Below are 15195 nucleotides of genomic sequence, written 5' to 3' on the forward strand. Positions count from 1 at the left end.
GAAAACTACTCCATTCACAATAGCATCGAAAAAAATAAAATACTTGGGAATCAATCTCACAAAAGAGGTGAAAGACCTCTACAATGAGAACTACAGAACACTAAAGAAAGAAATTCAAGAAAACCTTAGAAGATGGAAAGATCTCCCATGTTCCTGGATAGGCAGAATTAATATCATCAAAATGGCTATACTACCTAAAATTCTATACAGATTCAATGCAATTCCAATTAAAATCCCAATGATGTACCTCGCAGAAATAGAGCAAGCAATTATGAAATTCATCTGGAAGAATAAAAAACCTAGAATAGCTAAAGCAATCCTCAGTAGCAAGAGCGAAGCAGGGGGTATTGCAATACCAGATCTTCAACTCTACTACAAAGCAATAGTAACAAAAACGGCATGGTATTGGTACCAAAATAGACAGGTAGATCAATGGTACAGAATAGAGGACATGGACACAAACCCAAATAAATACAATTTTCTCATACTAGACAAAGGTTCCAACAATATGCAATGGAGAAAAGATAGCCTCTTCAACAAATGGTGCTGGGAAAACTGGAAAACTATATGCAATAGAATGAAACTAAACCCCTATCTCTCACCCTACACAAAACTCAACTCAAAATGGATCAAGGACCTCGGAATCAGACCAGAGACCCTGCATCTTATAGAAGAAAAAGTAGGTCCAAATCTTCAACTTGTTGGCTCAGGATCAGATTTCCTTAACAGGACTCCCATAGCACAAGAAATAAAAGCAAGAATAAACAACTGGGATAGATTCAAACTAAAAAGCTTTCTCTCAGCAAAGGAAACTATCAGAAATGTGAAGAGAGAGCCTACAGAGTGGGAGAATATCTTTGCCAACCATACCTCAGATAGAGCGCTAATTTCCAGAATCTATAAAGAACTCAAAAAACTCTACACGAAGAATACAAATAATCCAATCAACAAATGGGCTAAGGAAATGAACAGACACTTCACAGAAGAAGATGTACAAGTAATCAACAGATATATGAAAAAATGTTCAACATCCCTAGTAATAAGGGAAATGCAAATCAAAACTACCCTAAGATTTCATCTCACCCCAATTAGAATGGCGATTATCAAGAATACAAGCAACAATAGGTGTTGGCGAGGATGTGGTGAAAAAGGAACACTCATACATTGCTGGTGGGGTTGCAAATTAGTGCAACCACTCTGGAAAGCAGTGTGGAGATTCCTCAGAAAGCTTGGAATGGAAACACCATTTGACCCAGCTATCCCACTCCTTGGCCTATACCCAAAGGACTTAAAAGCAGCATACTACAGAGATACAGCCACATCAATGTTCATTGCTGCTCAATTCACCATAGCCAGATTGTGGAACCAACCTAGATGTCCTTCGGTTGATGAATGGATAAAGAAACTGTGGCATATTTATACAATGGAATATTACTCCGCAATGAAGAATGATAAAATTATGGCATTTGTAGGCAAATGGTCGAAATTGGAGAATATCATGCTAAGTGAGATAAGCCAATCTCAAAAAACTAAAGGACGAATGATCTCGCTGATAAGCGGATGAGGACATATAATGGGGGGTGGGAGGGGCTAGCATTAGGTTTAGGGTTAGGTTTAGAGTTAGGCTAAGGAGAGCAGTAAGAATGAAGGAAAGAAGGACTGTGTAGAGGGAAAAGAGGGGTGGGAGGGGTGGGAGGGGTGGGAGGGGTGGGGGGGAGGGGAAAAAATATAATAAACATCATTACCCTATGTAAACGTAAAAAAAATAAAATAAAAAAAAAAAATTAAAAAAAAAAAAAAAAAAAAAAAAAAAAAATGTAAAGTGGATGTTATTTGCTCTCTCTGCAAAAATGTTAGGTAATGCATCTATTAATTGGCTAGATTTAATCATTCCACAGTGTATATATGCTTCAAAACATCATATTATAAAGGTAAAAACATACAGTGTTATCTGTCAATGTAAATAGTAATCAAATATAAAGAATAAAATCCTGTGGAGGGAGATGTCTGCATTGAGTTTGAGGCGCAATAGTTTAAAAACCAAGGCTCTTTGCCTCCTCTGAATAAAATGTCTGCATCCAGGCTTTTCAGTGACAGCATATTGCCTCCTTGGAAACCATTTAATAGTATGTCAGGCTATGTCTTCTCTGCCTCATAAGCACCTCCCATCCTGCTCACCTCCATGGTTAGGGCATCTGCAGAAGTCTCCATTCCATTCACCCGTGCAGCTTTTTTAAGTTTCTGTAAGCCCTCCTCAGGTTTGTTGTTGATAATCAGCCACCGAGCTGACTCTGACACCCACCTGATCAAAGATGAAGGGAGTGTAGTCAACTCTCACATGGTATTTTCCACAATGCCTTCATTCTCCTTCAATCAAATACCTATCACTTACTAAGTTAAATTGAGAAACATACTGTCATGTTGCCTGGTACCATAACTGGGCCAGTGGGAAATGATGCCTGCATGCAGTACACCTGCAAGCTGGGAAGGCAGACATGAGCCCTATCACCTCCCCTCTTGGTTGGATACACATTGACTATGGAGCTCAGAGCACTGGAGCATGAGGGGCACTTAGATGTTCAGACCTTCTCCAAGTTCCTTGTAAGGGCATAAGAAATACTTACTCATACAGTGTTCTTTTCCTAAAATAGCACCCCAAAAGAGTTTTGCTTATTGAAGGTCCCATACTGACTAGAAGCACTCCTGTTCCTACCACTGTGATGGAGTCTGGATACACAAGCAGCTTCATCTGCCTCTATGCTCTTATCCCTGTAATGGGAACAATAACACCACCCAGGTTGCAGATTTGTTATGAAGGTGATTGGCATCATGGATGAGTGCACCAGAGGGCACACCCTCTTGTCTGCCTGAACTCATCTCACTCTATTAATCTGTAATCATCTCTCTGGGAGTCATTTCTCACCAAATAGGCCTCCTCCCTGGACCAGCCTCTTGGGAGGAGGAACATCAAAGCCTGTTTTAAGACTTTCTAAAGAGAGGAAAGGAAGAAGAGTCATGGAACAAATGTTGTAAGGTGTCCAGTCTGCCTACACTTTCCAACTGGAGAAACAGTGCTGCTCCTTCATTAAAGAACTCTGGAGGTATGCGTGTATGATTTTGTCTAGATGAACCCAATTACTATTCTTAACTGTAATGCTCTAATACAAAAATGGCATTTCAAATACAAAAACGCAAAAAAGTACTTAAGGAAGGAAATTTCTTCTTTCTCTCATTCTTTATCAATTCCATGGATGAAAATTGCTCAAATCTCTGGGCATTTTTTTTGCAAAGCCATACACACAAATACATGGCAGAGTGGTGGCTACCTAATCTCCAGGTGCTCTCCTCTGTGATGGAAAATGCTTTTATTGTTTCATTGTTTTATATTCATTCAATACTTTTAGTTTTTGTCAAGCACCTTCATAGTAACTATGTAATTTCAATCAAAAAAGTACAGGCATAGAGCATACCAGTGTGCTGTTACCATAAATCGTACTAAAAATAATACTAATTTTCTCAAGTTCCTAAGAATGGAAGTGGCAGAGTCATACTAAAACTTAAATTTTTTATGATTTTATCAATTCATTATAATTATATACAATACTGGGGACCATTGTGACATAGTCATACATGCACATAGCATAATTTGATCAATTTATTCAATTTTATTCAATAAATTTATTCAATTTATCATAATTTGGTTGATTTCATTTCCTAGTACCTACTCCCCCTTGCATTACCTTTAGATTTTCTTCCACTTGATCTCACTTATATTTATGAGATCCCTCTTTTATTCCTTTTTTTCTCTCTCACTTCTGCATATGAGAGAAAAAAATTGACCCTTGACTTTCTAAGTCTGGTTTAGGTCACTAAGCTTGATGATCTCCAGTTCCATCCATTTACCCGCAAATGACATAATTTCATTTTTTAATGTGTGAGTAAAATACCATTTTGTATATATACCACATTTTCTTCATCCATCTGTTGATGGACATTTAGGATGGTCCCATAACTTGGCTATTGTTAATTGTGTTGCTACAAATATGGGTATGCATGTATCACTATAGTATGCTGATTTTAGTTCTTGTGGATAAATACCAAGGAATGGAATATCTAAGTCACATGGTGATTCCATTTCTAGTCTTTGAGGAAACTCCATACTTCTGTCCACAGTGTTAGTATGAACCTACAGTTACACCAACATTGTATAAGTGTACCTTTCCCCCACATCCTCACCAGCATTGTTATTTGTATACTGATGATTGCTATTCTAACTGAAGTGAGATGAAATCCCAGTGCAGTGTTGATTTGCATTTCAATGATTACTAAGGATTTTGAACTTTTTATGTATTTGCATTTCTTCTTTTCAGAAATGTCAGTTTAGTTCTCTTACCCATTTATTGATCATGCATTTTTCTGATGTTAAGTTTTTGGGGGTTCTTTATGTATTATGAATATTAATTCCCTGTCAGAAGAGTAGCTGACAAATATTTTCTCCTATTCTATAGGCTCTCTATTCATGTTCTTGTTTCCTGTGCTCTGCAAGTTTTTTAATTTGATACCATCCCACTTATTGATTCTTTGTTTTATTTCTTATGCTATAGGAGTCAATACCTGCACCAATACATTGGAATGTTGACCTCATGTTTTCTTCCAGCAATTGCTGGGTTTCTGGTCTAATTTCTATGTCCTTGAGCTAATCTGATTTGACTATTATATAGGATGAGAGGTAGGGATGTAATTTCATCCTTCTACATATGACTACCCAGGTTTCCCAGCACCATTTGTTCAAAAGGCTATTTTTCTCCACTGTATATTTTCAGCACCTTTGTCAAGGATCATAACTGCATCTATGTGGATTTGTCTCTGTGCCTTCTGTTCTGCCTAATTGGTCTTCATGTCTGTTTCTATGCTAGTTCCATGCTGGTTTGGTTACTATAGCTCTGTTACATAATTTGAGTGGTGCTGTGATGCCTCCAGCATTGCTCTTATTGCCCAGAATTGCTTTGGCCATTCTGAGTCTTTTATTCTTCATTATGAATTTTAGGACTGTTTTTTTCTAGCTGTGAAGAATGCAATTGGCATTTTGATGAGGATTGCATTGAATCTGTAGGTCCCTTAGCAGTATGAAATAACCTTTGTTTCTTCTGATTAATTCTGGGTTGAAGTCCACTTTGTGTGATATGAGATACATCAAGGATGTTGGTCTGCAATTTTCTTTCCTTGATTTTTCCTTACCTGTTTGGAGTAGTACGGTGATACTGACTTCATGGAATAAATTTGAAATGCTACCCACCTTTCTATTTCATGAAACAATTTAGAGAGAATTGAGAATATTTCTTCTTTAAAGATCTCATGGAATTCATTCAAAAATCCAACTGGTCCCAGAATTTTCTTTGTCAGAAAGGTTTTTATTGTTGCTTCAATTTCATTGCTTTTTATTGATCTGCTTAGCTTTTCTATAAACTCTTGGCTCTATTTGGGTAAGTCATTTCTAGAAATTTGTCAACACTTTCTAGATTTTCCAATTTATAGGAAAATAAGTTTTCAAAATAGTCCCTAATGATCCTCTATATTTCAGAAATATCTGTATTTATATGTCCCCATTTAGTTCTAATTTTGTTGCTACGGGGTCTTTTCTTTCTTATAATTGGTTTGGCTAAGGGTTTATCAGTCTTGTTTATCTTTCCAAAGAAACAACTCTTAATTACATTGATCCACTGAATTAGGTTTTTTTTCATTTTCTATCCCATTAATTTATATTTTAATTATTTCCTTTCATCTAATGAACATAGAATTAGTTTGATCCTAGTTGTCTATGGTCTTGAGATGAAACATTAGATTTTTTATTTGGGATATTTCTGTCTTTTAAATGTAAGCACTGAAAGCTATAAATGCTCTTCTTGGAACTGCATTCTTAGTGTCCCAGATATTTGGTATGTTCTTGTTTGGTTCTAGGAATTGTTAATATTTCCCCTCATTTTTTCTATTATCCATCCCTTGTTCAAAAGGGATGTATTGTTGGGCTGGGGAGATAGCTCAGTTGGTAGAGTGTTTGCATTGCAAGCACAAGGCCATGGGTTCAATCCACAAAACCACAAAAAAAAATGTATTTTTCAGGGGCTCCAAGATGGTGGATAGAGTAAACAGGCACTGCTGCTTTGCTGCTTGGAATTGAAATAATAGTAATACTGCTTCATTACATGGTGGGTGTATGAAGAAAATCATTATAAATGAATAAATGGGTATCTGTCTGTCAGAGATTCAGAGAAGCCAAGAAATGCTGGTGTTTGTGAATGAAGGACATAAGTAAACACACCAAAGTCTGGCAGCAGCAGTGGTGCTGTGCCACCACAAAGGGAGGGACAACACAAAGGGAAAGAGAAACACAGTGGACACATTTGACACATAAACAGCTGTAAAAGGCAGTCTAGACTTAGCAGATAAAAACACTACAGAGTGAACTGGTGTTTAAAATATGCTCCATGTTTTTCAACATGTAAATGAAGAACAGAGATGGAGATCCAACTGGAGGACTTTTAGTTGAATCTCATTCCTACAGGACATCAAGATTTTTAGCAAAAACTTCTACTTTGTCCCTACTGGTGCTTCAGATATGAAGTTTGCCTGAAAAATCATGATTCCAACACAGTTATGGTGAATAGCAGATCCAGGGGGATTCATGACAGAAGCACAGGGGAGTGCAACCTGCTCTCCCTTTGGGCCCTGTGGTGTCAATGATCAGCTAAAAAAGACAGGAAAATTGAACAGGTGGACAGGATTACATTTAGGGATAGAGAATTTAAACTGCATATTTGGTGAACAATGGAGGGAGTAGCTACAGGAAACCTTCCATGCACCATCTCCCCATAGTGGTCAGCTACCAAGACCTATGGGTAGAATTCTGGGGTGATGCTAGAAATCCAGATGCCCAGTTGAGAACTTTATCTACTCAATCCTAGGGATATGAGAATTTAGGGTGCAGAGCAATACCCCACACAAAGGTCCAAAGCCAAAGGTAGTTTTAAAACAATTTTGTTTTCTTATTAACTAATTTATCAACCAATTAAAGAAAATGACCCCCATTTATCACTTGATTAGTGGACTTCTAGAGGTCATGTGTAATAAGTTTTTAAAGATTTATGAGTATGTTGTTCTGAAGTGACTGTAACTTCTTGAAATTAATACCTCTGTTCTCTCATTGTACTTGACATACTAGCAAGTTTAACTGAGTGAAATGTGGACACTAAGGCATTCACCCAACCCACAGTATAAAATAAGAAAGTGTCCTTCATATAAAAGTAAAAGAGATAACTATTCCTTAAGGAATACTAACAATATGAAAAAGTAAGGGAACAAGTCACTCCAAATAGCTCACAATACATCTGGTCCCATGGACATCACAATGAAGGAAATATCAGAAAAGGAGTTTTAAAAGTTGATGTTATGCCATTCTGCCAAAAGTGCTATACAGATTCAATGCAATTCCAATTAAAATCTCAATGATGTACCTTACAGAAATAGAGCAAGAAATCATGAAATTCATCTGGAAGAATAAGAAACCCAGAATAGCTAAAGCAATCCTTAGCAGGAAGAATGAAGCAGGGGGTATCACAATACCAGAACTTCAACTACAAAGCAATAGTAACAAAAACAGCTTGGTATTGGCACCAAAATAGACAGGTAGATCAATGGTACAGAATAGAGGACACAGATACAAACCCAAATAAATACAATTTTCTCATACTAGACAAAGGTGCCAAAAATATGCAATGGAGAAAAGATAGCCTCTTCAACAAATGGTGCTGGGAAAACTGGAAATCCATATGCAACAGAATGAAACTAAACCCCTGTCTCTCACCCTGCACAAAAATCAACTCACAATGGATCAAGGACCTTGAAATCAGACCAGAGACCCTGCATCTTATAGAAGAAAAAGTAGGTCCAAATATTCAACATGTTGGCTTAGGATCAGACTTCCTTAACAGGACTCCCATAGCACAAGAAATAAAAGCCAGAATTAATAACTGGGACAGATTCAAACTAAATAGCTTTCTCTTAGCAAAGGAAACTATCAGCAATGTGAAGAGAGAGCCTACAGAGTGAGAGAATATCTTAGAGCACTAATTTCCAGAATATATGAAGAACTCAAAAAACTCTACACCAAGAATACAAATAACCCAATCAACAAATGGGCTAAGGATATGAACAGACACTTCACAGAAGAAGATCTACAAGCAATCAACAGACATATGAAAAATGTTCACCATCTTTAGTAATAAGAGAAATGCAAATCAAAACTACACTAAGATTCCATCTCACCCCAATTAGAATGGTTATTATCAAGAATACAAGCAATGATAGGTGTTGGAGAGGATGTGGGGAGAAAGGTACACTCATACATTGCTGGTGGGGCTGCAAAATTAGTGCAGCCACTCTGGAAAGCAGTGTGGAGATTCCTTAGAAAACTTGGAATGAACCCACCATTTGACCCAGCTATCCCACTCCTCAGCCTATACCCAAAGGACTTAAAATCAGCATACTTCAGAGATACAGCCACATCAATGTTCATAGCTGCTCAATTCAGCATAGCCAGACTGTGGAACCAACCTAGATGTCCTTCAATTGATGACTGGATAAAGAAACTGTGGTATATATATACAATGTAATATTACTCAGCTATAAATAATAATAAAATTATGGCATTTGCAGGCAAATGGATGAAATTGGAGAACATCATGCTAAGTGAGATAAGACAACCTCAAAATTCCAAAGGATGAATGATCTCACTGATAAGCAGATGATGACACATAATGGGGGGGTGGGAGGGGGAGGGGGGCAAGAATGGAGGAAGGAGGGACTGTATAGAGGGAAAAGAGGGGTGGGAGGGTTTGGGGGGAAGGAAAAAATAACAAAATGATTCAAACATCATTACCCTATGTAAATGTATGATTATGCAAATGGTATGCTCTTCCTCCATGTACAAACAGAAACAACATGTATCCCATTTGATTACAATAAAAATAAATTTAAAAAAGAAAGTTGATGTTATGGTTTGGATGTGAGGTGTCCCCGCAAAACTCATGCATGAGACAATGCAAGAAGGTTCAGAGGAGAAATGATAGGTTTGTGAGAATCTTAACCCAATCAGTGAATTAATTCCCTGATAGGGGATTAACTGAGTGGTAACTGAAGTGTAGGGTGTGACTGGAGGAGGTGGGAATTGCGGGCATGGTTTTGGGCATGGTTTTGTATCTGGAAAGTGGAGACCTCTCTCTCTGCTTTCTGATCATCATGTGAGCTGCTTCCCTTTGCACACTCTTCTGCCATGATATATAGCCTCACCTTGAGCCATGAGGAATGGAAACTGCTGTCTATGGATTGAGACCTCTGTAACTGTGAGCCCCAAAATAAAATTTTCCTCCTCTAATTTTGTTCCGGCAAAAAATTTGACTAAAACAGTTGATAATTAAATTGTTTACTGAACTGAAGTAAGATGTATGGAATGAACTAAGAGATAATATACCAGGAATGAAATAGCATTTAAATAAAAAGATAGAAATTCTGAAAAAGAACAAAACAAATTCTGGAAAAGGAATAACAAATCAAGTTAGAAATTCAGCTGAAAGCATCACTAATATATTAGACCACATATAAGACAGATTTTCTAACCTCAAAGAGGAAGCATACAATCTTGAAAAAAAGTTAACAATAAAGAAAAGATAACAGACCATTACCAGAATATTCAAGAAATCAGTGATAACATTAAGAGACCAAATCTAAGTCTCTTTGGTGCAGAAGGCACCAAGACATAAACTATTGAAATACATAAAATTTTCAGTGAAATTATATCAGAAAGTTTTCCAAACCTTGGGAATGAAGTGGAAATCCAAATACAGGATGCATTTAGAACCACAAATAGATAAGATGAAAAAACATCCTTACCAAGACACATCATAATTAAACAGTCTACTACACAGAACAACAAAGACAGAATTTTAAAATCTGAAAGAGAAAAATGGCAGGCACATTTAGAGGTAAGCCTACTAGAATTTCCACAGATATCTCAACCCAAATACAAAAAGTCAGGAAGGCTTGAATATTATCTGCCAAGCTCTGAAAGATAACATATGTCTACCAAGATTGCTATATCCAACAAAGATATCCTCCAGAATTGAATGGAATAAAAACCTTCTCTGATAAGCAGAAATCAAAAGAATTCCTAACAAGTAAGCCAGGACTACAAAGCATACTTAATGAAATATTACACCAGAAGAAATAAAAAATAAACATCAAAGTGAATGAATAAGTGAATTTCACTAGAACAATAATCAATTAAGGAATAATCAAATCTGAATTACATGACAGAAATAAATCAAAAGGACAAGAAATAAATTATCTCTCAATAATTACACTAAATATAAATGGTCTCAACTCTCCTATCACAAAACACATTGAGAGAATGAATTAAAAAACAAGACCATAACTTGATATAACAGACTCACAGGCAAAGATATCTGCAGTCAAAATGTGAAAAGATGGAAAAAATATGCTATAAAAATTAAGACCAAAAGTAAGTAGAAGTAGCTATTATCATATCTAACAAAGTAGACTTCAAGCCAAAAATCATCAGAAGAAACAAAAAAGATCACATGCTTTCATGCTAGCTAAGAGACTCATCCATCAATAAGATATAATGATTGTAACTATTAGTGTCCAAATATTAGTACACCTATGTTTATGAAACAATATACTCAATACAAAGATTCAATAGACCCAAATGCAATAATACTGGGTGATTTCAACACAACTCTCTCACCAATCGATAGGTAATCCCAATATAAACTAAGCAAAGACTCTTCAGTACTTAAAATATTACAAATTAAATGAGCCTAACAGACATCTGTTGAATATTTCATCAGTCAACCAAATTCACTTTCTTCTCAGTTGCACATGGAACCTTCTCTAAAATAACATATTTTAGGATACTAGAGCAAGTCTTAGCAAATATGAAAGAGAGAGAGAAAGAGAGATACTCTTGCATCCTATCAGATCATAATGGAATAAAACTAAAAGTCAACAGGATAAAAAGCAGAAATTAACAAGGATATTGAATAATATGATTTTTGAATGAGGAGTGGATCATAGATGAAAACTGGAGAAAATTTTAAAAATTTAGAAACAAATAAGAACAAAGATACAACACCAAAATCTATGAACAGAAGGAAGACAGTTCTAAAAGGAAATTTTATATCACTGAGTGCCTATATTAAAAAAGAAAGATCCCTGCAATCTAAGATCATTTCTAGTACATCTTTACTAACATCACTCTTTAAAAGTCAGGGAAGAACAAAGTGTAGAGGTTGTTACTTTCCCCAACATCCTTTTCTTCAATACTTTTCTGTCATTCTACATACTATGTATCTACAAATTCTTTTTTTTTTTCCTTAGAAAATGTTTTGCTAAATTGTAACTAAATATTTTGTATTTTTCTTTGACAATTATCCTTATTCACTGGTATGCTTATATTTTGTGACCAAAGCTTGTACTGATTATTTTATATTGTAAAAAAAATACAATCTTATGTGTTACTGCCTTAAATGTTCATCTAGATTTGAAGAACCAGGTTACATGTCTAAACTCTTTTTAAGATCTTATAAGTGGGGGAGATCCAAGATGGTGGACTAGAGGGAAGTTGCATTTCTTGTCGCTCCGTAACTCGGGTTTCAAGTTTATATCTGTTTCTTGGTGAGGCAGTTTTTGCTGCTTATTGGTCCCCTGCTGTTTACCCCATTTGTCTACTGGAATCACTTGCAGTCTTCCAGCATATCGACACCTTTTTGAGTGCAGATTGTTCACTGCCTGGTGCCTACCATCCACCATTTGCCTGCTGCTTGCCTTTCCATTGCCTGGCTTTCACCTACACATCACCCACCACCCGAGGTTCACCTCCTGATCATCCAACAGCAGACAGCAACCTGAACACAGACAGCCAGTGGAGCGCCAGCTGCCTGCTGTTGCCTGGAAGTTCACTGTCACAGTACCTGCAGTTTTGCTTACATGTGGCTGCTGCTATTTTGAGACAAAAGCCAGGCCCCATAGGACCCTGGCCGGACTGACTGAGCCCAGTCTCCAGGATCCCTCAGCCTGACTGATCACTCCCTGCCTCCAGGGCCCTCACATCAACTGATTGTTCCCCACCATCAGGACTCCCAGACCAACTGTGCCCTATCACCAGGACCCCCAGACAGACTGATTGCACCCCACCTCCAGGATCCTGCAACCAGACCAACCACACCCCACCTCCAGGACCCACCAGACCAACTGCACCCTGCCTCCAGGACCTCCAGTCAATCATGACCACACCCCAAGCTGCAGCTCCCCCTTTGCCAACACATTTGGAAACCAGAGCAGCCAACTTGGATAATCCTGGAAGCCATAGCTCCAGTCTTTAGGTGGGGCAAATCCCATCCTGAGATGCCTGCTGGAGACTTGAAGCTCATTGTCAGGTACCTCTCATACAACAGGCTACTGAAGACTGGGAGGTTTGAATACTATGTGACTATTATAGTGTAGATTTTCTTTTTTCTTCTTATTGAACAATTTTAAGTTTTTATTTCTTTACTATTCTCACTCTCTTTTCCTTTTATTTACCTGTTCCCTCAGAGTCTCTTTCTCCCTTTTTGCATGCTAACAACCAACTTCTTTTGATTATAATCTCACACTTTCTATTATCTAGAACTTCTATATATCCTTTTCTTATCCCATTAACAGCTACATTCTATATCCCTCTGCACCCTCTTTGTCCTCCATTAGAAACTGCAGACTTTATTGCAAATCTATTTGTTATACTGAAGATAATTGAACTCATTCTGTTCATTATGACAATATTGTTAATGTCCTCATAGGGACTATTTTGTCTAGGGTTGCATACTGTCTGAACTAGGCACTACTAATATTGATCTCCCACTTAAAGAAAAGGTTTTGGAAATCTATAGGGTCATTATAAGCCTATAGGGGGGAATCTGCAATACCCCATATCTGCACTGCTAGAGGGGAAGACACATGAACAACATGAAAAAACAAGGGAAGAAAATGATCCAAACAAATCTAGATTCTATATTGAATAGAATCCAGTGACAGTGTGGTAGAAGAAATGTCAGAAAGGACTTCAGATTATACATGATTAAGATGATTCATGAAGCAAAGGATGAGATAAGAAGCAAATGCAGGCAATGAATGATCATACCAATAAGCAGTTGAAAGAACAACTGCAGGAAGCAAAAGACTATATCAAAAAGAGATAAAGATTTTCAAAAAGAAAAAAATGGAAATTCTTGAAATGAAGAAAACAAAAAACCAAATAAAACACCCAATGGAAAGCATCACCAACAGACTAGACCACTTGAAAGACAGAACCTCAGACAAGGAAGACAAAAATTTAATCTTGAAAATAAAGTTGCCCAAACAGAGAAGATGGTAAGAAATCATGAACAGAACCTCCAAGAACTATGGAACATCATTAAAGGACCAAATTTAAGAATTATCAGAGGAAGGCACAGAGATACAAACCAAAGGAATGAACAACGTATTCAATGGAATAATATCAGAAAATTTCCCAAACTGGAAGAATAAAATGAAAAATAAAATACAAGAGGCTTCCAGAAAACCAAATGCACAAAATCACAATAGATTCACACCAAGGCACATTATAATGAAGATACTTAACATGCAAAATAAAGATAAGATTTTGAAGGCTGCAAGGGAAACCAATACACATATCAGCAGATTTCTCACCCCAAACCCTAAAAGCTAGGAGGGCCTGGAATGACATATTTCAAGCTCTGAAAGAACATGGTTGCCAACTAAGAATCCTATACCCAGCAAAACTAACCTTCAGATTTGAAGATGAAATAAAATCCTTCCAAGATAAACACATGTTGAAAGAATTTACAAATAGAAAGCCAGCACTACAGAATATTATCAACAAAATATTCCAAGATGAGAAAATGAAAAACAACAATGTAGGTCAGCAAAGGGAAGAACTACCTTAAAGGAATAACCAATCAAAGGAGAAACAAAGTCAAGTTAAAAACAAAAAATAACCCCCAATGACTGGGAATACAAATCATATCTCAATAATAACCCTGAACATTAATGGCCTAAATTCATCAATCAAAAGACATAGACTGGCAGAATGGATTAAAAAGAAAGACCCAACAATATGCTGCCTTCAAGAGACTCGTCTCATAGAAAAAGACATCTACTGACTAAAGGTGAAAGGATGGGAAAAAACCTACCACACACACGGACTCAGTAAAAATGTGGGGGTTTCCATCCTTATTTCAGATAAAGTGGACTTCAAGTCAAAGTTAGTCAAAAGGGATAAAGAAGGACATTTCATACTGCTTAAGGGAACCAAAAACCAGGAAGGCATAATGATTGTAAATATTTATGCCCACAAACAACAGTGCATCCACGTGCATCAAACAAATCCTTCTCAATTCCAGGAATCAAATAAACTACAACACAATAATTCTGGGTGACTTTAACACACAGCTGTCACCATTGGATAGATCTTCCAAACAAAAACTAAACAAAGAAAACATAGAACTCAATAACACAATCAATAACTTAGACTTAACAGACATATGTAGAATATTCCATCCATCAATGAGCAAATTCACTTTCTTCTCAGCAGCACATGGAACCTTTTCAAGAATAGGCGATATGTTATGCCACAAAGCAGCCCTTAGTAAATGCAAAAAAATAGAGATACTACCTTCTGGCCTATCAGATCATAATGAAATGAAATTAGAAATCAGTGACAAAATAAAAAACAAATTACTCCAAAACCTAGAGACTAAATAATATGCTATTGAATGAAGCATGGATAAAAGAAAACATCGGGGAGAAGATAAAAAAATTCTTAGAGGTAAATGAGAATGAAGACACAAAATATCAAAATCTCTGGGACACTATGAAAGCACTACTGAGGAAAATTCATTGCGTGGAGCACATTCAAGAAAAGAATAAAGGCACAGATGATGGCACCATCACTGGTCGGTTGCAGTCACGGAGCAAGCTGGCAGGTGAATCAGGCCACCTGCATCATGAAGTAGCAGGTGGGCACCCAATCCACCTGCCTTGCAGAGCTAGGCCACAGCAGGCAGCCAACCCACCCAACCACCAGGC

At 37.0% G+C, this 15195-nt stretch overlaps 1 protein-coding gene across 2 annotated transcripts in view; it reads right to left on the reverse strand.

Moving 5' to 3' along the window:
• Nucleotides 1–15195, reverse strand: part of LOC124975498 (solute carrier family 22 member 9-like) — a 63596-nt gene that overhangs the window by 18159 nt on the left and 30242 nt on the right. For both annotated transcript variants that reach the window (XM_047538186.1, XM_047538185.1), the window contains exon 5: nucleotides 2179–2302. In XM_047538186.1, coding sequence (XP_047394142.1) covers nucleotides 2179–2302 — 124 coding nt within the window. The remainder of the gene's footprint in view (nucleotides 1–2178; nucleotides 2303–15195) is intronic.

The sequence above is a fragment of the Sciurus carolinensis genome, unplaced genomic scaffold, assembly GCF_902686445.1.
Source record: "Sciurus carolinensis unplaced genomic scaffold, mSciCar1.2, whole genome shotgun sequence".
In the NCBI taxonomy this organism is placed as follows: Eukaryota; Metazoa; Chordata; class Mammalia; order Rodentia; family Sciuridae; genus Sciurus; species Sciurus carolinensis.